Raw genomic sequence first — 23,677 nt, forward strand, 5'->3', positions numbered from 1 at the left:
TTCTTAACCTCACGGTTTAATTTCTTGACGGACGTCAACCTGACGGGCGCAATTTCAGGTTGTGCGCAAATCTTTCGATTCCCGATCCGACCAATGCGATTCAAACGCGTGCGCGTTTCGAACCCCACGACTGCACTTCCGGGACACGTTCAGATCGCGCATTACGTCCAGAACGCGCGATATCTCGACGAGTGTCTCCCCGCTTTTCGACGGCCACGATGCATTCGGAAATCTCTGGCGTATATTAAAAGGTCGAAATTCTGGAAAAATGTTCGCGCGATACGATAATATCCGCTCGGCGGGCGAGCCGGCTTGTAAGTTTGCGCGCCTGGTTACGCGTCATATTATTAGATATAAAAACACGACGATTATAACCCCGACGCAGATCCGATTTGAATTTCAACCCCACCCAAATCGAACTGGTTGTTGTTTCGAAATATTTTAAGAGCCTTCGACGAGCTTTCCGCCCCCCGTTCATTAACGATTCACGCGTGATGTTGCAGATGAGCGCGAGGACGTGCAGAAGAAGACGTTCGCCAAGTGGATAAATTCGCAGTTACTCAAGGTGAGCGAGCCACCTCCTGGTGCTACCGTGGCAAAATGGACAATGTTTTTTACTTGTACACGATCTATCACTGGACGTGAGGAGCCCAAAATGGGCAAGATAATAATAAGCGATTCTTGTTAACTTTTCAATTATTGTCGAACGACAAAGTTACGGAACTGGAAATTGGCGATTCTCATTATTATTGATCGATTAATGTAACCCGAGTTTGGTGAAAGTCAGCCCTTTAGTCAGCTCGTTATCGGGATCTTATAACGCGATGCATGTAATACCGCCATCCGAGAGATGCCTCCTGCGAGGAGGAACGCGGGAGACGGATGTTTAACCCGTCTTACTTTCTGTAGAATCATCATGATCCGATCACCGATCTGTTCGTCGACCTACGAGATGGCAATCGCCTGCTGTCCCTCTTGGAAGTGCTCACCTCGAAGACTTATGTAAGTACAATGCGCTTATCGCGCTCGCGCGCTGCATTCATTAATCGTTCAGTTGCGGCGCGCGCTGATCCGTGATTTTGTCGGCGCGCGCTGATCCGTGATTTTGTCGGCGGAGAGTTTTTTCTCAGCCTCGGCGATACGCTTGTCCGACAGCGGAAGAGAGAGAACGTCGTCCGTTCAGAGAGTTATTCACATTTAAAACATCATTTTACAAGTGACACTTTTGGAAAACTTCTTGAGAAAGATTAAATTATTTTAATTGCATATTTATTTATGTTTTAACTGTATAAAATGTATAAAATACAAAACGTGTAAAATAATTTCTACATATTATCATCTTTAATACTGATAAAGTTGTAAATAATTTTGCAGGACTGAACAAAAGTTTTGCTCGCATGGATATGATTCCGGACCGTTGTAGGTTTCTGAAACCAAAACGACATAAAAATTATAACTATCATTCTTATCACGATGGAGAATAAACATTGATTTCTGAGGTGGCGAAACTTAAGAGGGAAAAATCAAATCAGTTTTTAAGCTTTGGGAGTTTCGACAAAATCTAAATATTAAAGTTATTGACTTCATCGTGGCACGGACGATAATCACAAGTTTACAGTTTAGTAATTTTTTTCGCCCTTTCGGTTGCAAAAATCTACAACGTCCGGAATCGTGGCGACCAACCTTTCGCGTTTCCAACGCTAGCAAAATTATTTATAACCTTCTTCATATCGAAGATAATAATGTAAAAAAATTACTGCATACAGTTAAAGAGTAGATAAACTTCGAAATTGCATGTCTTAGTTTTTCAAAAAAAAAAAAATCCTAAAAATCACCTACTAAAAGAAACGTTTCAGATGAGAATTCCGCTTTCAGAGCGACAGTTGGAAAACGACCCACAGCCGTAAGCGCGAAATTCTCAATAAAATCGCTTTTAAAAGCATCTCGCGTCAGCGCGTTCACGTACCGCCGTGGAATCGCCGCGGAGCAGGTGCACGTGCATAGGCAGTATTTGCATAAGACCGCGGCCGATTATGAATGCGCGCGGTGGACGCAAGAATGTTGTTCCATTCGCGAGACGTATACAGGCCAGCATTTGCATTGCCCCACGCAGGTGTCCGCTTTCATCGTAGATATTTATTTCGCACAATGCACAGACACAGAATCAGACGATTCTGAGGATTATGTATTGAGAATACATACATACATACATACATATATATATATATATATATAAATCACACTCGCGCAAGCTTCGAGAGGATCTTTCGGTCTTATTTCTGATTTAAGTTTTGATTCCTGTTTTAAGAGGGAGAAATATACGCGTATTGCTTTACAGAAAAGGGAGCGCGGTCGGATGCGAGTGCATCATCTTAATAACGTTAACAAAGCGTTGCAAATCCTCGAGCAGAATAACGTGAGTATGCGAGAATTTATATTAAATTGACAGTTTGATTTTCTGCACACCGGCAAGACAGTTCCGTTTGTGTGACTGAAATTTCCATTGTCCGGAGATCAGATGAAAACTCGCTTGTAGGAACAGGTATGTTCTCGTAGAAGGTTCCCTGGTAGAAATGTATGCAATTTTTCTAGACACCCACCCAATTACTGTCTAGTATTAAGGTATTCTTATTAGTTGTAGCAATACTGCGTAGGAAGTGGACAAAAATTTGATAGACCTTTATTCAGGGCTACTTCCCAGGGTAAAACTGCCCATTTCAGCAGCAGCAGACTTGCTTATTAATCAATTGAATAGTCCTTTTATCCACTTTATGTTTTCGTAAATGTTTTTGCATACTTATTGTATATTTGTTCTCAGTAAACGAGTCCAGATTTTGCATATCTTTTATGCGCAGTAATTGCAAGAAGAGTTACATCTTGATTGAGATCCCGAATAGTTTCACATCTCAGTTAATAAACAGAAGTTAATGAACTATTTAGTAACTACTCAAAAAATGCACGAAATTTCTACTCAATTGCTCTCAGTTGTCTCAATCGAATTTTAATACAGTTGAATGCTTTCAGTCGCAGCATCATTTCTCGCACGGAGAAATAAGATTAGTTGACTCAACGTGACAATGAAAGAACCGTTTTGGTTGAAAGCAGCAGAGTTTCTGGTTCTTATGAAATAAATTTACTTCTTAGAACCAGAAATTCTGTTCCAACAAAAACGCGTTGGTTTAGTTCATTGTTATGTTAATTCAACCAATCTTTTTTTCTCCGTACGCGATCGAGTTTTTATCTGGTCTTAATTCAGTTGCAGGAACTAAGATTTTTTTTCCCCATATATATAGTAGTCAAGTGTTCTCTAATAACGAATTTAATCACCCGCACTACATTGATGCGTGTTGAAGACTGCTGTATACATGAAGCAGTTATTTAAATAACAAAGCGTATAAACATTTCGAACGATTAAACACCTAATAATGATATTGTCACGTTATTTAGCAGAATTAATTATTCACTGTCAAAGTGCTTATATATTATGCCGTTGTATTTGGATATTTTATACGTATCGGATTTTAGTATACACTGATCCGACGTAGTGCGATTCGGTGATCAAATTTGTCATAAAACATAATGAATAACTTGATATTATTATTCACGGATGAAACAATTCCGTTGGTGTGCCTGAATTTTCCGTTGCCTGGGGACCAGACGAAAATCCGGTCGTAGGAACAGAAAAGTAGGAGGTTTCTATTTAGTCAGTTGTTCTTAGTTGTCTTGATCGAGTTTTATGCGGCCGAATATTCACACGAATGTTCTCAGTTGCCGTAACAGAGATATCACTTCTCGTCGCTGAGTTTTTATTTCTTCTCACTGAATTTTCATCTGGTCCCTATTGGCAGGAACTGTGTTCTTTTTTTCCATGTATGTAATAATATCGTAATAATGACTATATCGTGTCATGTGATGTTTCAGGTAAAACTTGTCAATATTAGTAGCAACGATATCGTCGACGGCAATCCAAAATTAACTCTCGGTCTGGTGTGGAGTATTATTCTACATTGGCAAGTAAGTTAGATAACAACGTTCAAATATTGAATTATGCAATTACCATTACAGATTTATTTATTTATGCTTGTTTCAATTTTCCACGCTACGGACTTATAATATTGGTTGTAGTTTAGTTAATAATATCTAATTTTCCAATTCTGAGCCACAGGCTGCTATTGGCAAGAGACACGTCGTTTATAAATTAAAGTTCGAGAATAACGTATCTTTGCCGTATCAAGTAACTGATCGTCCGTGTAACAACGTTGTTCCGATTAACCACGTGCAAACTAGTTTGTGCGGTAGACTGTATTCGATTTCTAAACTTAAAGACTATTGGAGACATCTCGAACGTAATAAGTCTAGACCGAACGAGCATGGCCTAAGAATGATTTCGGTTTAATAATAGTAAAGGAATTAACGAAGCTTACGACAGTAGTAAGATAATTAAATATATAATTCGCTTATTTTAGATTTCTTGTGAAATAAAACAGACGAACGGTGTTCATAGAACATTATTTTCTTTATCTTTAGTTACATACATAACATGAGATCTGTTCTTTTTCGAAGAATTTTCTGTTTTTCGGAGAATTGTTGGTATATACTGGTGCAATTAGTTAGAGTAAAGCCAACTATATTTGTCTCACTCTAATTTACCGCACCAGTGCGTATTAGTTCAGGAAGTTCTTCGAAAAAGACCTATGATTCCTATTCTGACCTAATTGAAGATTCTATCTGTTGTTATTGTATTTTTACATTAATAATGTATCATTTTAACAGGTGCATTATCATCTGAAAGATTTGATGACAGAGTTACAACAGACCAACCTAGAAAAGACGCTTCTTGCTTGGTGCCGTCAAAATTCACAGGTAATACCGCGTTATAATAGTATTCACACGGGATTGATAAAAATATATATGTAGATGAGAAGTAAATAAGTTACAGATTAATTTGTTTATATCGTGTTCTTTCTGTAGAATTATCCTGGCGTCGACATCAAAAATTTTACCACATCTTGGTCGGATGGATTAGCATTTAACGCGATCTTGCACAAATGGAGGCCTCATCTGTTTGACTTTAATAATATCGCGCGTAAACATCCAAATGCCAGGTTGGATCATGCCTTTCGGCTTGCGCAGGAACACCTCAATATCGAGCGTCTATTGGATCCCGAAGGTAACGTAATTTCAGACGCGACGTCATATTATACGTAATGTGAATTACACCTCTCAACTTTCTCGCACGTCTTATCTATTTTATCTCATCTTATATATTTGGATTATGTATTTTGATCTTCTCTCAAATGCAATTGTGTCATTTTTACACGAGACTTATTACATGTATTCAAGGTACATATTATACAAGGTGTCCTGCGAGAAAATTGACGATCTTCCAGAATGTGTTCTGAATAAAAAAGTTCCGATACGTTATTGGTCAATTCAGCTCAGTTATCAAGATATAAATAATTTTATTAATATTGTTACAGACAAAAAAATATCAGATATTTTTATTAGGTGAATATTATTCTCTTAATCATACTATTTGTTCAAAATGTCCACCTTCTGCTTGCAAACTATTACTTATTGAACTATAGATCCTCGCCAATTAACTTGCCTAAGTTCAATGCGAATTCCATCTGTAGTCTTTATTATCCTGTCAATTATTGAATCAATTATTGACGTGTCTTGTTTACCGTCAGTGTGTACACGAGACTTCAAACAACCCCGCAAAAAGAAGTTCAGAGCGAGGCTGATCGTTGTCATTCAGAAATTGCGTTGCTGAGAAGAATCCAACTTTTTATATCTTGATAATTAAGCCGAATCGACTTATATATTTGTGTCGGAACTCTTTTGCTTAGAATGACCTGTGGTACACATATAAAATATTGCATATTGCACTGTTTTACTCTCTCTCTCTCTCTCTCTCTTTCTCTCTCGTGTTCTAATTATCATTGCGAACGCACGAAAAATTGTCAATACTGTCACGTTAAACGACACTTGCCTATCACGTGTCTTACTTTGCAGATGTTAATACTTCAGTGCCAGATAAAAAGTCCATCATGATGTACGTTATGTGTCTCTTCCAATCGTTACCGCATTCCGGAGATGACATCGGTGAACTAGATCTTTCAATCGCAAGTGACAGTACCAGTCCTGTCACAACACCGGGAACAGAGGTATGCTTTTCGGGATTTAGCGAGAAGGCATGCAACAAGTAGAGTATGGCGCCATATCGCTATATCGGCCGTGTGTAAAAATTTTTACTTTTTTAATTTTAATTTTTAATTTTTACCAGACCACCCTGTCCTTTGGCAATTTTGGAATGCCAGCCTCCCGGCCGATGAGCTTAGCCACAAATGTTTCCGTTGAGCTTGGCGGTTATCAGGTCGCCCTCGAAGACGTTCTAACGTGGCTTTTGGAAGCGGAGGATAAATTGAACCACGCCCCTGAACCGGGCTCGACTCTGGACATACTGAAACAACAGTTCCACGAGCATGAAATCTTCTTGATGGAGCTGTCCGGTCATCAGGACGGTGTGGGAACTGTTCTCGAGGAAGGTGCTAGATTGTTGGCGGAAGGCGGATTGCATAAAGATGAGGAGCATGAAGTTCGCGTGCAAATGTCGTTGCTGAATTCTCGATGGGAGGGTCTACGAATGCGCGCCATGGAGAGGCAAACCAGTATCCATGAGGTATATATTTTGCGCCTTCGTGGAAATAATAGATATTTTTATATCTAATATTCATGATATGCTAATATTCAACTTTGAGTTACGAATTTTGCGTTACATTATATATTTAGCCTCCAGGTCTGTGATTAAACGTTAAAGGGGATTAAACGTTCTCGCTTGAAACATCATTTTATAGGTGATTTAAAAACAATTTGTTGTTGAAAACTATAAGACAGAATTTTGAAGTTTAGTATAAATATTTATATATGTTTTATATACAATAATTCCTGTAAATACCATATAATTAGCACATGGTAAATATTTATGCAATATTTCTGAATGATATGTCATATAGTTTTGTCAAAAGGAAATTTCTAAAAATTACTCACCAAATAAAACATTACGAACGAGAAGGATCCCTTGAATTGTACTTGACAGACGCGTTGTGCTAACTCGTAACCATTCCTAGGTCCTGATGCAAATGCAACAGGCTCAGTTGGACGCGCTGCGACAGTGGCTGACAAAAACGGAAGATCGTATCTCTCTGATGGCGGCGGCGGAATTAAATCCGTCTGCTCTCGACGAGCAAATGAAACACCTAAGTGAATTGGAGCAAGATATTCAGGCGCAGCAGGATATGGTCGATGGCATGAGGAATATGGTGGTGGTGGTGGATGAAGAAAATTCCGAGGCGGTTTACGCTCAGATAGAAGATCAATTGTCCGCCCTCGGCGAACGTTGGAGTCACATCTGTCAGTGGAAAGAGGAACGGCGCCAGCGGTTAGAGTCCATTTCTACGCTTTGGCACAGCGTCACCGACGACTACAAGAAGCTAGTGGCGTGGTTGAACGAGACGGAAATTACGCTGAAGCAAATGGAGGCTAATCCGGCGACTGAAATCGGCGAAGTGCTCGACCGTATAAAGAGGCTGCAGGTTTTGAAGGCGGAAATGGATATGAATGAGAAGAAATTAACGTCTCTCCAAGAGTCAATTCAGGATTTGGATGGCCACGGCTCGTCGCCGCAGTGTATGAATATCTTGGAGAAGATTGAGAATCTGCAGGACCGATGGGAAGCTGTAGGACAAATCATGGAGGTCCAAACTCAAAGGGTATGTGATTTATGATTTGGATAATTGTGGGGAATATTAATGAATAATATATTGTGAAGTATATACAGTAATCTTGTGAGAAAAATATATCTCTTGTTCCTTGATATTCACAACTTGCTTTTATTGTATTGCATTAGATAACGAATTCCGGATTCGAGTTTGACCTAATGTCCGAAGATAGCACGACAACTGTAAAAGGAAATGAGTGGATGTCCGAGACGGTAACAAGTATAGCATACAAGGAAGAGATTGCTGCAACAGTATGTATATTTTGCATGCTCCTTAAGGGATATTTTCATTTGAAACGTTTTGTAAGTGATCCTTAGAAATTTTTTTTTAACTAAGATAATTCTGAAATTTTGTACATTTATCTATGTTTTAACTACTTACTTATAACAATTTCTACATATTATTATATCTTTAATGCTAATAAAGTTATAATTTACAATTTTGCGCGTAGAATGAAAGTTTTGCTTGCATAGTTAGCCACAATTTTGGACATTGTAGACTTCTGAAACCAAAATTTTTATTATTGAACATAACATATATAAATTACTGTAAGTATATAGTCAAAGAATAGATAAATATTTATGTAAAACTTTAGAATTGTACGTGTTATAGTTTAACAAAAAAATTTCTGAAAATCACTTACTAAACAAAACGTTTCAAATATCTCCTTAATGTTTACTTTTAGATTTTTAGTGTTTCTGATGACTATTTTTTTTCCAGTCAACACCACATAGCGATTCGAAGAAGAGGCGAGTCGACAGTACCACTAAACACGAGTTTGAATCAGCATTGCTTCATCTGTATAAATGGCTAGATTACGTCGACCTGGAAATTGGTCGCTCGGAGGGGGTGTTCGACGAGTTAAGCGTGGAAGAGAAGAAAGTCGTTTACGAGGATACTCTCGCAGATATGGAGTCGCACAAGAACGAGTACGAGAAAGTTCTTGAAATCGGTCAGCAACTTATGGAAGAGTTGAGAAATGCAAATGAATCCACTGAAGATGAAGAGTCCAAGATCAAAAACATACAAAATTGTTGGATGGCGACGAATGCTCGTCTCCAGGATATAAAAAAGCGCATCGATTATTTGGAAGAAGTGAAGAAATTCCGCACCGAACTGGCCAGTCTCAATTTAATGTTGGAAAGTTACACCAAGTGGTTCGATACGAACAAAGGGAACAATCAAATTGAACCGTTCAGGGTAAGATGAGAATCATCAGTTTTTGTGATACACACATACATATAACACACGCACACACACGCGCGCATGTATATTAAAATATATACTGCATTTATAATATATGAAATTTTAATCATTAAAATATTTGGTCTAGGTTAAAATGAAATCAATGAAGTCTCACGACGAGCGCATAAGAAAGATGCTTGAGAAAGCTAACGAATTGTCGCTGAACCAAGTGGCAAGTACCGAGAGCAGTGACATCGATTCTGATATAAATATATTTTCCATTAATTGGGATAAACTCTACACGATGTAGGTACTCGCCATGGGCACAGGCGAGTTGTATTTTATATTGTTTAATAAAACATTGAATAACACCTTCAGGTTGTCGGAGCGATTAACCGAAGTAAACAACGCCATCGATCGAACACCGCCTAAGAGATATACCGAGGCGGTTTCTAATCTGACATTGTTCATTAATAACGTGGAAGGTGTCCTATTGTCGGAGCATGTGATCGTCTCTGATGAGAAGGCTATGGTGGAGCAAATGAAAAGATTCAGAGATATACAAAACTCTTTGAAGGAACAGGAGGAGACTTTCAGATACGTTAATTCCACTGGGCAAGATCTGATTGCGAAGATGAACGACGACTCCACGGCGCAACGGTTCAAAGATGAATTGCAGGATCTCAACACCAAGTGGAGTGATATACCTGTTATTTTGGAAGAGAAACAACAGAACCTTGTGAAAGGTAAGCGGAATGCGAATATACGCGCGCAACTCGCGAAGGGAATTTCTCACTTTAGAATTCAGTTATTTCATGATCGCATTTACTTGTCACTACGATCTTCACCACTTTATTTTTATTGCTCATGCGACGCAATATACGACCTATTTTAGATATTACAATTATACAAGCCTTCAATAGCGAACTCTTCGCGTTGGAATCTTGGTTGAAACAATCGTCAATATTTCTGGAGGATTTGTCGAAAGACAACGTCACAGATAATGTCGAGCGGACGGAACGTAAATTAGAGCAGATTCGCTCTTTCTCTCGGGAGATGGACAAAACGAAGCCGCAGATAGAAGCACTTCGAACGTCGGCGAATAGGATATTCGAGAAGTGTGAAGCTAATTTTGCAAATTTGTTGAGCAACAAATTGGAGGCTGCTGCCTATAAATGGGCCGCTCTTGTTGACGAGGCCAATAGTCTCGGCGACAAGTTCGAGAGCGCTTTGAAGAAGAATGATGATGTAAGTATGAAAATTTGGTGTGAAAAGTATAATATAAATGATATATTTTGTATAAAGATAATATCAATGATACGAACGTCTCTGATTGCTTAATGGCTCTGTTCTCGTCAGATTATAAATGGTATAGAAGATTTCACAAAGTGGCTGTCGAGCCTGGAGAAGGATATACCGATGGAATCGAGGATTACATCCTCGGTCGAGCTTTTCCAAGTTCGCGGTCGGTATCAAGCGCTGAAGGACAAAGTTGACAAACGAGTGGAAGAGTTTCGAAATCTCAACGAAATGGGAAATGACAAACTGTTAAGTTCGGAGGGGTCGTCTGTGCAGGAACTCGGCAGACGGTTCACCTTCCTGAATGCGCGATGGACCGACGTTACGGATCGTATATACGAGCGCTACAGACACTTGCAGAATGCCAGTCATGAGTACGGAGAATTCCGAGCTCTGGTTGCACAGGAAAGCGACTGGTTGGACAAGTTGGACAAAAGATTGAAGAAATCGCCTAAAACTGCGGCAGACGCGGAAGAAATCTCAGAAGAACTCGATGTGAGTACTTCCTCTAGCTTGGCGGTGATAATCTCATTTGGCAGCGATAACTTCCTTCATAACAAATTTAATATAATTCAGATAAGGTAGGTTGTATAACTTTGAGAAGTGCGTGTGAGAATCTCGGGAAACATTGGTGTTGTTTAAGGACTTGGAAAATTACATACGAAATCACCCGGAATCCAGGCTCGAGAAGATTCAAGAAATTGGCAGGCAACTCATCGACAGCAATATCATGACTCATTCCATCGAAACGGACGTGGAGGGATTGACGAATCGATGGGAGAACTTGAACAAACAGGTATGCAAGCGTACATGTGCTATTGTGTTAGTTGTCACTAATATAAAGCGTGCGATTTATACTAAGGTATATACATTTTTATAAGGAGCTTGCATCGTCTTCTCATTGTATTGTATGTAACGACAGTTTCGAACGTACATGTACAAGCACGGATTTTTGAGACTTTAACTGCCTGTGATCGCATGTGATATTATTGCGAATCGCTCAAAATGGTTACAAGCAATGCATAATTATGTTAGCCATAAAATCATACATAATTAGTCAAAATAGATCTTAATCGAGTAAATCCTGCTTTCATCTTAATTAATGGCGACAGAAGACAGACGAGGAAACACCAACATATTTGAAAAATAATATATATAGGCATATTCTTTTATTTCAACGTATTTCGCTGGAATTTTGGCGTTTTCTCTCTTCTGACGTCATCAAGCAAGACTGTAACGAGAGAACTTTAAAATAGAAATTTTTGAACGTCATATCAATATATCGTATACACATTATTTGTCTCTCCGCTTAGCTGAGGAAAGATCTAATAATTAGTATCGTTGTAATTCTGACAATTAATACTGCACATTGTACATATATGTATATTATAACTCGCTGTGGAGAGTGAGTTTAGTTAGAAAGATAGATAGAAAGTTATGTTTTGAGTAGGCAGGGCAACGGGCCAAGCTGTTGGAAGGATCCGTGAAGCAAGCCCAGCAATCGGAAGGGCGCATCCTTGCTCTTCAGCACTCCTTAACACAAATAGACACTGTACTAACAGCACGTCTTGATTACGACCTCACTGCTGATGACTTGCCTCACGATTATCAGGTCGGTTGGTGATACATACATCGCTACTTCTACGATCTCTCTAACGTGATGAAAAATCGACAAATAAAGATATAGTGTGTGTATAGAATACACCTATTTTATCATTCGTTGCGTATGTACATAATGGAGAAGAGCCGCATGATCGAGATAATGTAGTTATGAACATCTGCATATCGTGCATAGTTCTTACTAACAATTATACTAAGAAAAAGAATGTAAGGTTGTACTAGCGCGTGTGATCTTGCGCGAAATACGATGTATCCAGGCCGTTTATTTCACATATAATTTTATTTCTTACTAATTTCTCACTAATCTGTTGAATTACTAGTTTGTTTACTTTACATATAATTTGATTACGTACTATGGGGGCAGAAATTAATGGAGGAGATGGAACAGCAGCGCGTCACGCTCGAGGAAATAGCATTGCAAATTAAGTCGTACAAAGCCTCCGGTAAACAAGAAGCGGCGCTTCGACTGCAGGAACAGATGTCCCTTATCGAACAGAAGTATGCCAAGGTTCAAAAGAAGTTTCAACGTTTCCGATGTACACCCAATATAGAGCCCAGATTATCGAGAGCTCTACGAGAACTCAGGGGGATAGAGGAAGCGACTTGTTTGCTGGAACTCTCGTCAGAAGATCCCGAAGCCATCGAGGGTCAATTGAAACATTGCTTGGTAGCGTCTCTCATTTGTGCTCATTCATATAATCCACAGAGTTACTGTGCACACATTACTAACGATTCGATCATTGCTTTTTACAGCGCTTTTACCAGACACTGAGCGAGATTAAGGGCGAGATCGAATGTATAATTGTGACTGGGAGGAAATTAGTCGAGGAGAAAACCGTCCTCGAGCCTGATAAACTTTCCAAGCAAATCGATATGTTAAAGGAGTTGTATAATAAGGTGCGTAAATATATTATTGCGGGGAGAGGGGAGGGAATATTGTACCACAGCTTGGATATTAAACTGTCTTTATTCCATCGCAGCTTGGTCTTCACATAACGGAATCGAAATCCATATTAGAATCGGCTCTAGAGTTGTCACGTGACATGCATAAAAATATGACGTATATTAACATGTCAGTCGAAAGCATAAATAAGGAACTGGATACGCAGAAGAGCATGCCTGATCTACCGGTGAACGCGATATATGTGCGAGTAAGTATAAATGAGAGTTCTCTCAATTCAGATCTGATATCTGGATTATTTCTTATCTCGCGCATAAACGCGAATAATCGAACGTTAATTGCATTTTTACCGGTTAAATCACAAGCATCTCTTTTATATCAACAAATTGTGACACTGTGTTTGTACTGTGACTTTTAGGAAACTTTGACCGAAGTAATCCCGCGATTAAACGTCATAAGAGATAAATTGCTTAGGTCGCAGGATGAATTTTCCAAGTTTTGCGATCCCATGTGCCTCGAACAACTTAAGGAAAAAATGTCGGATGTGATCGCGAGATTGGCGAATACAGAAAAGAGATTGCGACTCTGTAAAGGTTCAGAGGTAAATATTGCTCATATAATGTTTTTGTTAATACCTTCATAATATATATATTTATTTATTCTCTTTCGTAAAAGGATGAGCCTAATGTCGACGAAATAAACGCCTGGCTCCTGCAAGTTGAAGAGAAGTTAAACAAGTTAGACGCGGTTCCGATCGACCAACTTACGGAGCGTCATTTTGAACAATGCAAGGTAACAAAATATTTGTACATGATATTAAGGTTTTCTTGCCGCAGCCATCTTGATTAATGACATCAGAAGCGAAGGAATGTATGTCCAACATACTTGCGGAGTACATTGAAGTAAAAGGATTTGTCCATAAAATGACACTTGTGATCAGTTGGGCACTTTTATAATTCCGAAAACTTTCGTTTTACTTTAACAGTCAATCATAAGTAGCCTTGAACTTAATGAGAAAAATACATCATCATGAGAGATCAAATCATGAGAAGAAGGCTAAAAAGGAGTAACATGTTACGTTAATTTTACGATTATTTATTAATTGTTAGAACAAGAGGAGATTTTTCGGGATATTTTACAAATGTGATCGATTTGTAAGAATTTTAGACATATATTGTCTCATAATGTTCTTCTGACGTCATCAGATAAGACGACTGTAGCGGGGAACCAGGAACGTTTAATGTATAAAATGAAATACGAATATAGTCATTTTATTCTTTAACACATAAAATAAAGCTATTTTGAGGAAACATTATGGTGATAATATTTAAAAGTTCTTTTGAATTTTTCGTTGTTAGGCTGTGCAGAGTGAAATGATCGAGGCGAAGCCCAAAGTCAACCAACTTCAACGTTACGCATTTTACCCCAAGGTAGCAGAGATATGTGAGAAATGGGAGGATATCTCCAACAGAATACAGGTATGTATTTGCTTTTCGTTTTCACATAAAATTGAAATTCATTTATCTGTTATCTTGTTTTGTTTCTGAAGTCAGTTTTACCATTCATTGCTTATTCACTCATGGCTTATTTCTTGCTTTACACTTTAACAATCGGTATATGTAATGCTTGTGCTTGTTAGTACCATTACGTATATCTCTATCAGATCAGAAACTTCTTTATTAATACGTATGAGATTTTATATTATTTAAAAAAAATGCAAACACATATATACATACAAACTAATGCTCATACATACACACACATACACACACATATTTACTTATTTCGAATATGACATATATTTTCATCAAATATAATCATTTTTGTATTGAAAATGTCATATTCCGTTCTTTATTTGCAGCAGGATTTAAGTACGGTTCCATTTATATATACACACATATATATGTTCTTTTAAATAAATGTTGTTATATTATTATATTTTCTGTTATTGAAACTTCCCAATTGTATATGGACATAATATGTACATATCATGTAGACATACGTACGCTACTTTGACCATTATTTACCTGATATATATGCACAGAATATATGTATATTTCGATCTTGTCCGAGAGGTGGCTCTGTCTCTGTAAATAGTGCAATTATTGACTCGGAATGAGTACATGCAATCTGGTGAATGGAAAGACTCTTGCCGATCAATCGTTCTGTCACGTTGTCTCTCCCCTTGTACAAAAAAGCTACTTTTTTCACGCGAGAGCGAAGTTGTCGAGGGCGAGCTCTCAGCGACCGAGGGCTAGAGAAGAAGTCGATCGTCTCGAGATCGCATAGCGCAAAGATTCTGGCATTGTGGTGATGGACACACACGAGAGATTCAGCTTCACATGTGCACAGTGAAAAAAACCGCATTGATCACTCTCGCTAGATACATCACGCTTGATATTGTCACACCTATTAACATGCTCTTCCAATTAACTGTCGGCTGCGAGAGAAGGGCGAGTTTCTCTGTCACCTATCGTATTTTCGCAGGAATGGATCCACAAGATCACAGACAGTTTGTTAGTAAGAGCTAAAGCGGGAGGTACTAAGGGGAGAGACAATCATAGGCGGAACAGATCGCCCGCCGGCAAACAGCCGGAGCAAAGCTCGGCGCACCTCGCCAGAAAAGAAAAGCAATTGATAGACGAGAACGAGGCGATTTACGGGATAGGCTACCTTAACCCCGCGTTCGACGATAACCACGCCGTCATTAGCACGCCCGAGAGCTCGCCGATCGACGTGCCGCACCGCAGCAGGAAGTCCTCCGCGAAGTCGGAGAGAGTCAAGGCCCGGCTCGTGGACGTCAGCAGGACCGTTCGGCGCAAGCTGGACATGAGCTCGGTGCCCGACGTCGTGCAGACCTCTCAGCCGCAGGTCGTCGTAGACGATGACTTGCCGTCACCGGCCTCCGACAACGTCGACGAGGACGAGTTCTTCCTCTCGAAGAACAGTAAACTCTTCTCCCAAGTGTCCAGCAACACCCTGACCGCGACGGAGACCGAGACGTTCGCCTGCGCCCAGCAGAATCCGTTCCGCGTCGTGGAGGTGAAGGAAATGGAGATCGTCAAGTCGATCGCCTCTCCCGAGGATCACGTGTACCTGCCGAGCGCCAACGTCAGCGTCGGCCTGGTGCCGCAGGTGGTCGAGAGGGTGGAGATCGTCGAAGACACGGAGACGGAGCCCGAGTCCATAGACACCGACACGGAGGATAAGGAGGGTAAGGGGAAGGTAGTCGCCAGTGGTAGTCTCGCGGAGCAGATAGTCAGCAAGAAGAAGGAGCTGGTGCCGATCCTGAAGAAGAAGACGTCTCCCGCGAGGAACGTCAAGAGACTCGTCTTGAAACTGGATTCAGACGCCGACCAGGAGGACGGTTCGACGGAAGCCGATGCGTCGAACAGGACGAAGCCGAGGAGCACCGTCTCCGTGTGGAAAGATACGGAGAGCGTCGCGGAGTACCTCATATTAGACGATAACGAAGGACTCGGGAAGTCTCGGGACTCGAGAAGTCGTTGTACGCGAGAAATGAGACTGAAGGGCAAAGTCACGTCCGAAAGGAGCACCGAGTACTCCAGGACGTACGAGAACGTGGGTGGCGCGAGTCGCAGCGACGACGAGAGACCCGGCAGGAAGACACCGAAACGCGCGAGGAGTCTGTCGAAGGACGACACGTTGGAAGACTGCGAGAGCTTCTACGGCAGCGACAAGGAGACGGACGACGTTCTGATCTTCTCGGACGATACGGAGATCGATGTCGGTAGTTCCAGCTCGGACGGGGAAGACCCGAATTTAGGGGAGCATGTTGAGCACCTCTTGGACAAGGTAACGCGTGTGCATGCGCACGGTGCCACCGACGTCCACCGGCAACTCGCGTTACTTCTTTCGACGTTGCGTAGGTTTCAGCACTCTTCGGCGTCCGGTGTCTCCCACGGGAATGATTTTCTTCTTGCAGATTAAAGTCGAGAAAACGCGGCCGTTCGCGCAGCACCGGGCGGAGGCGAAGGCGCTCTTCAAAGGCCCCCTAGGCACATCTCGGACCGCTTTGGAGAAAAGCGTCTTCGAGTTTGAACAGGCGGCGCAAATGATGCTGTGCCGGATGGACGTCATGTTGATGAGCATCAGCGGTATCTCCAATGAGAAAGACCCGAGCAAGCGCCTCGAGGTTTGTGCGATCGAATATGTATCTCTCTTGTATCCTTTTCTTTCTTATATTCCCTGCTAATTTCGGAGGGAATCGAAGTGTTCGTGAGTAGGAAATAGACGGTAGAAGCCAATTGCGGATATATTGTTTGCGTTTGAGGTAGTTGGCGCGTTAATTTCCTTTCTTAAACATTTTTCCAAATTTCAGCCGTGTATTGATCGAAACACGATCTATACATATGTAAAATATATATAAACATACGTATGTAAAATTAGAGAAAGATTGAACATACCGAAACTGAGATAATTGAAGTCAAAGTTAGCACTAATTACATGTATTATACACAAGTACAAAAACGGCTTCTGATATCACGCTTTTAATTCGAGTAACCAAACTATTCTTACGGTTTTAATAGAAAAACGGGGAGATGATAAAAGACACTTGTAGAAATAAAAGAAAAAAAATACAAGAACATTGGCTATCTAGTTTTTTAGAAATTGAAATGTCAAGTATACAGTTTCTGATAACGATAAAGTATATAACAGCCTGTAGAAATTTGACAATATATTTCTCTTTATAGCTCCTGGTTATATATTTTTTTAAGATGCAGTAGTTAAACAAATAAATATATATATGTGTATATGTAACATTTAAAAATAAAAATAAATATACACTACTAAAGGAATAATCGTATCGTCGGATTTTTCCGTATTTTTCCGTATTTTCGCATTTTTATAATTATGCTTGTTTTTATCCTTTTAATTCCATATATATCATTTTTACGTATTGATTATTATATTAAATATAAACAACCAACATATATATCCGCAATTAATTTCCATCCAATTTTTTCTATTTATGATTTTTAAACCGAACCTGATTATTACAATTTTGAAATAATTACCTGAAATTTCCCTTGCATATCTTCTGTCTCTCAGATACTCAAAAGTGAAGTTAGCATTCTCGCACCGGACGCGGCGGCTTTGATCAGTAAAGGGGACGGCTTGGTGATGACGATACACATGACCGACCCCACGCGGGCCGAGAAAATCAAGAACGAACATCAGGACAAGCTGAGGAGCAAGTGGCATCAGGTTATGGCGGAGATCGAAATACGCAGGAAACAGGCGCAAAGGGCGGAGGACATCTTACGGCAGTACAATAACGTGGTCGCAGAATTCGAGGATTGGTTTAGGGACGTGCCGTTGAAACTCGAGCAAGCTAACAATTACGAGGGACAATTGGAGTCGTTCACCGAGGAATTCGACGCGAAACAAGTGCAGATACACAAGCTGAACGAGTTAGCCGTGGAATTGAGAAAATTAAACGTTGGCCACTCGGAATCTGTGCGCTACAACATCCATAGCAACTGGCAGAAAGTCAGTTCGCAATTCAAGAGATTCAGCGGCAGCAAGGATAAAGACAAGCACGTGACTGACAAGAAGGTGGAATTGGTATGTTCAATAAATATTCGCAATAATAAATATTAATAAATATTTGTATAATAAATATATATATATTTGTATATATATTGATAAATATATATTTTTCTGTATATATATTAATAAATATACAGAGTGTTTTTCGTAAGAAAACTGATGAACTTTTAGAATGTGTTCCATAGGTAATTGTAAGTAAAAAAGTTTAGATACATTGGAGATGCAAATTCGGCTGTTAATGAGGTACGATTTCATTAATTTGATTAATTTTATCAGTACTGTAGCAGACGAAAAAATCAGACATAACTTTTATTAGATGATTAGTTTTCCAATCATATTATTTGTTCTGAATTTTCCGCTGTGTATCAATGCCGAACATCAATTCGAACAATTTCTGTGATCTCTATATTTTTTTATTTTCCATTTTTACCAAAAACAATATTCCACAAGATTGCGTTAACATTTATGAACTTTAAACACTTGTCGATGGATAACCGTTTCGCATCGGATCCACGTTTATGGAACTTTTTTACTTTAATTCACACCCGAAATATGCTCCTTAAATTTGTACGCGTCACGCAACACTTTGTAATAAATATTTGCTTAATCAACAAAAGTATTTCATTGTCAATCAATCATTGAGATCCGTTGTGCGTATGAGAAATATATGGAATCATTGATGAGCATTTTTTTCTCCAGGATGTCGGCGGCATTAATCCACAAGAATTTATAGCGCGGGTCAGCAAGTTGCGAGAAGCCACGTCGACCGTGTCGCGATCCTTGAATTCCTTACCATTGAGCGGCAAGGACTACGAGTTATTCGCGAACCAGGAGGAGTGTTTGAAGAAGATCAGCAATGCCTTGAATATTTTGAAGCCGAGCGTGGACGAGGTGAATTACGTCTGCGAGAATGTCACGCGGCAAGCGAAGCGGGAGCAGGCCGAGCAGATCAAATATTTAAGCGAGAAACTGCAGGACGAGTGGACGAGCGTCAATCAGAACTACGTGGAGCGGCACAATCGGTGGATCAAATGCTGCGAGAAGTGGCGGGAGCTTCACAGCACGTGTCGGACTTTTTCGGAATGGCTGGACAAGATGGAGGACGCGGTGAAGAAGTTCGGCGTCTTCGGCCACTCCAAGACGAGCAAAACGAAGACTTTCGAGTTGGAGCAGGAAGTTTCCAGGATGCAGAGAACGTTGAATAATGTGAACGCGGTGAGCGCGGATATATCCAACCGTGCTTCTGCGGAGGATGTGAAGGAATTACAGAGCATGATTGAGAACATCAGACACCGCTGGCAGAATTTGCTGGACAAGGTGGACGCGCGGAAAGAAAGGTGAGTGAGGCCCGAGTGACGTTTCAGGGAAAAAACGACATTTTGCCTCGGAGGTATTTATTAAGAGACGGTGATGGTGTTTCGCGCCAAGTGAAGTGCGCGAAACCGCCCGTGAATATTACGCGACGACGCTAATTGAGAGACGGCTGGAAGTCATTTATAGCGAAACGGTTGATCGGATCGGCTTCTAAGTGTGCTCAGTCGATTCAGCGGGAGTCATTTTATCCCTCCGTGCGATTGTATTTCTGCTCGAAATGCTCTGCGGATCGTGTTGTTTGGCTTCAAAGTTATAAATATCGAAAATTCCCGTTCGGAAATATCGTCCAATGTTTAATTCTCTTACGTTCCGCCGAATGGCGCTGGTGATATGAATTGACGGGATGCACTCGATACATAGATAGGTCGACACACCGATATCTCGATAGATTGATGTATCCAAATATATCGATGTGTCAAAGTGGATTAATAGTAGCACAAAAGATCATTGCTTTACATGTAACATCATTTCCATTATTACAGGATGGCGAATTAAAACAAATTTCGTAAAACTAATTTGTCGTTCTAATTACCAAAATATTAGTAGCTCGGCAGTTTTATTACTGTGACGAATGCTATATTTTACTATATTTTACTACGTATTGCTAATAGTCATTATAGAAGTATACGTAGAGAGGGGAACTCTAATATTTGGATTGGAGCGCATGATACTTGAATTAAAAGAAAGAAACGGCTGAGAGATTCAATAGAGATTTATATAACTTTTTGTGTTCCGCAATTTTCAGCCTCACAGTAAGGCTCAAAATCGCGTGACTCTCCGTCTAGGAAAACGGTACAGCATGCGTGACGTCGACTGATACGTGCGTTGGGCTGAAATTTAAATAAATGCCGACAGTTTCGCAAGCCCGTGCGAGCGGTGCTCATTTGCTCTCATGATTCGGAATTATGAATTATGAAGTTATGACTTGCTAATGCAGACAAGCATGTAGCATTGCGAGGAAAGCTCGGCCCAGCATTGAGCTATTTCAGTTGTGATTTGCCTGTGCTGCTGTGGTGAAGTCAGTCAACTCAGAATAACCTCGGAATAAACGAACACAGTTCCTCTTGTAGATCTTGTTTCTCTATGAGAGAATAGCGGAACTCGTCATCTCCGTCGCACTGTTACGACACACAGCCGCGCGCCGTTTACATTTTTCCAAACCGGCCGCTTCTCAGCCGCTGCGCTATTTTTTTTCTCCGCGCCGCTCCCGCCGTGTATTACCGAGAGCATATACCCACGTTGACGTATTGTTTCAGGAACTTCGCCATGGAGAGAAAAGTGAGCAACGACAGCCGCGTTTTGGAAACTGCGTACAACATCGTGGAGCAGGTGAACACTCTGCTGGTGTCCGCGGCGAATCCGTCGGACGAGACCTCCCTGTCAATCAGGCTGTCGTTAATTAAGGTGAGTTCCTACGGAATCTCCGAACATTCCTCCCTTCTCCTCCCGCCGGTATCTGCGCAGGAAACGCTCATCGTCGCAGCGAAAAACCTCGTTACGTCTCTGTCTTCGCTCCTCAAGTGCACACACACACACACACATAGATTTCGAATCGTTGTAAACAGTAGATGCGTCGTTACGAGAGAATTCAGTTTTAATCTGGAACACATTCACTCGCGCGAGGACCACCGTTGCACCGAAGCCGCATGTGATATATCGTCAAATCAAAATAACATCGCGTTCGTGATATTCAGTAGCACGTCGACTGATACCGTCGAAAAGCACCCTCCAGCGCTCTGCTTAGAGACGCGACTTGGATAAGTAACGGAATTATTCTCTCCGTGACTCAGTTTCCATCGGGTCGTGGTCCGGCGCAGCATAATCAAATAAACCGAAACCTGTCCTAATAATATCTCTCTGCATTTCATGACCGCACATACCGAGCCGTGCCAGGACATAAATAGCATTGAACTCTTACTTTATACCGCTTCCCGCCTACATTCCTTGCCTATCGGTTTATCTTTTGTTGTTTCCCACCGGCGGGGCCGACTGATGGGATTTATATGGGATTTTCATTCAGGCGAATTCGAAACGTGAAATAATAATTCGGATGAATTTTTCAACGTCTCGAATGATTATTCCGACGAATTTAAGTATCAAATAGTAATTCCGGTCGATTTGAAGGTGAAATATTTAAAACGATCCGCGATATTAATTTTCCACCCCTCATTACGGCGCTTTTAACGCAGCCGGCTTGTTTTTGAGGCGAAACCCTTGGCCGAGCATACAATTTGCGAAAGTGCTCGGCTAAACATTTTGAAGTGACGTGAGTCTACGTTACCGGCGTTCAGTTAAGAAATCTGAAATGACGTGGTACTACGTTACCGGTATTCAGCCGGAGGATTTGAAATGACGCAGACTACGTTACCGGTTGCGAATGTAACGGACCAGATCGGCTTCTCTCGGGAACGCGCGGTGTCGAATCATGTGGTTTAACGTACCGATTATTGCTGATATTATTAACAGGCGAGAGAAGAGGAACTTTTGTCCCGGAAAAGGGGCTTGCAAGCCTTGCTAGTGAGTCAGCATAACGTTTCCAGAGAAGAAGATGAGAGCAACAAGCTTCTTTCGGATATGGACAAGGTATCGATTATCTTCCGTAACGACCAATTTTCCGTTCTGTCCGGTCGAAATTCTCGAGAGATTCTGCGAGCGATACGGCTCAATTTCTCCGTTCGCTTTTTCAGGCCAATGCCAATCTTTCGAACCACCGCGAATACGTGGAATGCAAGCTCGCGTCGCTCAGAAAATATATCTGCACCTTGGATGCTGTCATGGCGTGGGTTATGGAGACGCGAACGCGACTCAGCATCTCCCAGGAATTGCCGCAGCACGAGCGCAACGAAACGATTAGGAACATCATGGTGAGTTGTGATCTTTTCCGTGCGTAATATTTCGCGCGCGAAAGAGGCGGGAGATTGCATCTCCACCTTGCGTTTTCCAGTCCAAGGTCGAAGATCGTGAGATGGAGGTGAAAGACGTGTTGGAGAACTACACTAATCTGGAAAAGGAGTGCGAGTCGGCGAAGCAACCGGTCTCCGTGGAACTACAGGTAATGGAAAAGCACCGCTGATTTTATATCGACCTTTTAATTAAACGCCATCGATCAAGCGCGCAGCAATTTGTCTTGTCTGATCAAATATTACTCGACAGGAGAAGCTGAAGAAACTGAGGGAGGACTGGCAGTTGGTGAAGTATTACGGTGAGAGCCAGGAGATTTCACCCGCATCGTCCGCTGGGGCTGCGGCGTTTCTGAAAGGTAGGACGAACAATCGCGCGAATTCACGCCGGATAAGAATGACCCTGAGTCGAAATGTTGAGGCTATCTTAAGGATAGTATGCGCTTATCTAGGTGGTCTACAGACTGGTAAAAAACCTTTGACGATACTGACTTATGAACTCATTAACTTGTAATGATTCCAACTATGCCGAAAGGTTTGTTCTTGTAATGTTTAATGCTTAATGTTTATTTGAATAATCACCATGTGTGTATGTGTGTATACTGACTTATTAACGCTCGTTAACTTTCCTCTTGAATCTCTTTAAGACTCCTGATCCTTCGCTGTAGCCTTATTAGGTGACGTTAGAAGCGGGACAACGCGTGCCCAAGATTCTTGCAAGATACATCGAATTACTCCAGCAGAAATTGAACCTCATGGGTGTCTAGCCATGAGGTAGTAAATTTGTGTCTAACGGCGTTACTAGCCAGTAATGTAACGCTCACTTCTCCTAGCGGCTAGGTAATGGCTAGATAAATAAGTTAGCTAAGGTTAGTAGATGGTTAAACGGATCCGAAATTACAGTTGCGAGGTGAAAAAGCATGACTAGTATCGGCCAGGCAGTAATATTACGTTCATTTCTGCTTTCGATATTTCAATTTCTACTTTCAATGTTAAATCGCTACCTTATTCTAAGTGCTAATTACGTACTATAATAGCTG

The 23,677-nt window shown here is 40.9% G+C and overlaps 1 protein-coding gene across 1 annotated transcript in view; it reads left to right on the top strand.

Annotated features, from left to right (window-relative positions):
* LOC106748877 (dystrophin-like) overlaps nt 1–23,677 on the top strand; it is a 290,562-nt gene that overhangs the window by 16,792 nt on the left and 250,093 nt on the right. The window contains exons 2-33 of the mRNA XM_014627795.1: nt 504–565; nt 910–1,002; nt 2,339–2,416; nt 3,922–4,014; nt 4,774–4,863; nt 4,972–5,170; nt 6,019–6,170; nt 6,290–6,685; nt 7,134–7,775; nt 7,913–8,035; nt 8,505–8,984; nt 9,118–9,275; nt 9,348–9,715; nt 9,865–10,217; nt 10,329–10,763; nt 10,912–11,064; nt 11,719–11,880; nt 12,253–12,555; nt 12,642–12,785; nt 12,869–13,039; nt 13,208–13,390; nt 13,465–13,581; nt 14,148–14,267; nt 15,277–16,605; nt 16,736–16,945; nt 17,863–18,378; nt 19,063–19,700; nt 20,994–21,141; nt 22,204–22,320; nt 22,425–22,601; nt 22,682–22,789; nt 22,891–22,996. Of these exons, the coding sequence (XP_014483281.1) occupies nt 504–565; nt 910–1,002; nt 2,339–2,416; nt 3,922–4,014; nt 4,774–4,863; nt 4,972–5,170; nt 6,019–6,170; nt 6,290–6,685; nt 7,134–7,775; nt 7,913–8,035; nt 8,505–8,984; nt 9,118–9,275; nt 9,348–9,715; nt 9,865–10,217; nt 10,329–10,763; nt 10,912–11,064; nt 11,719–11,880; nt 12,253–12,555; nt 12,642–12,785; nt 12,869–13,039; nt 13,208–13,390; nt 13,465–13,581; nt 14,148–14,267; nt 15,277–16,605; nt 16,736–16,945; nt 17,863–18,378; nt 19,063–19,700; nt 20,994–21,141; nt 22,204–22,320; nt 22,425–22,601; nt 22,682–22,789; nt 22,891–22,996 (8,424 nt within the window). The remainder of the gene's footprint in view (nt 1–503; nt 566–909; nt 1,003–2,338; nt 2,417–3,921; nt 4,015–4,773; nt 4,864–4,971; nt 5,171–6,018; nt 6,171–6,289; nt 6,686–7,133; nt 7,776–7,912; nt 8,036–8,504; nt 8,985–9,117; nt 9,276–9,347; nt 9,716–9,864; nt 10,218–10,328; nt 10,764–10,911; nt 11,065–11,718; nt 11,881–12,252; nt 12,556–12,641; nt 12,786–12,868; nt 13,040–13,207; nt 13,391–13,464; nt 13,582–14,147; nt 14,268–15,276; nt 16,606–16,735; nt 16,946–17,862; nt 18,379–19,062; nt 19,701–20,993; nt 21,142–22,203; nt 22,321–22,424; nt 22,602–22,681; nt 22,790–22,890; nt 22,997–23,677) is intronic.

This window comes from Dinoponera quadriceps, unplaced genomic scaffold, assembly GCF_001313825.1.
Source record: "Dinoponera quadriceps isolate SergipeBrazil2010 unplaced genomic scaffold, ASM131382v1 scaffold2696, whole genome shotgun sequence".
Classification (NCBI taxonomy): domain Eukaryota; kingdom Metazoa; phylum Arthropoda; class Insecta; order Hymenoptera; family Formicidae; genus Dinoponera; species Dinoponera quadriceps.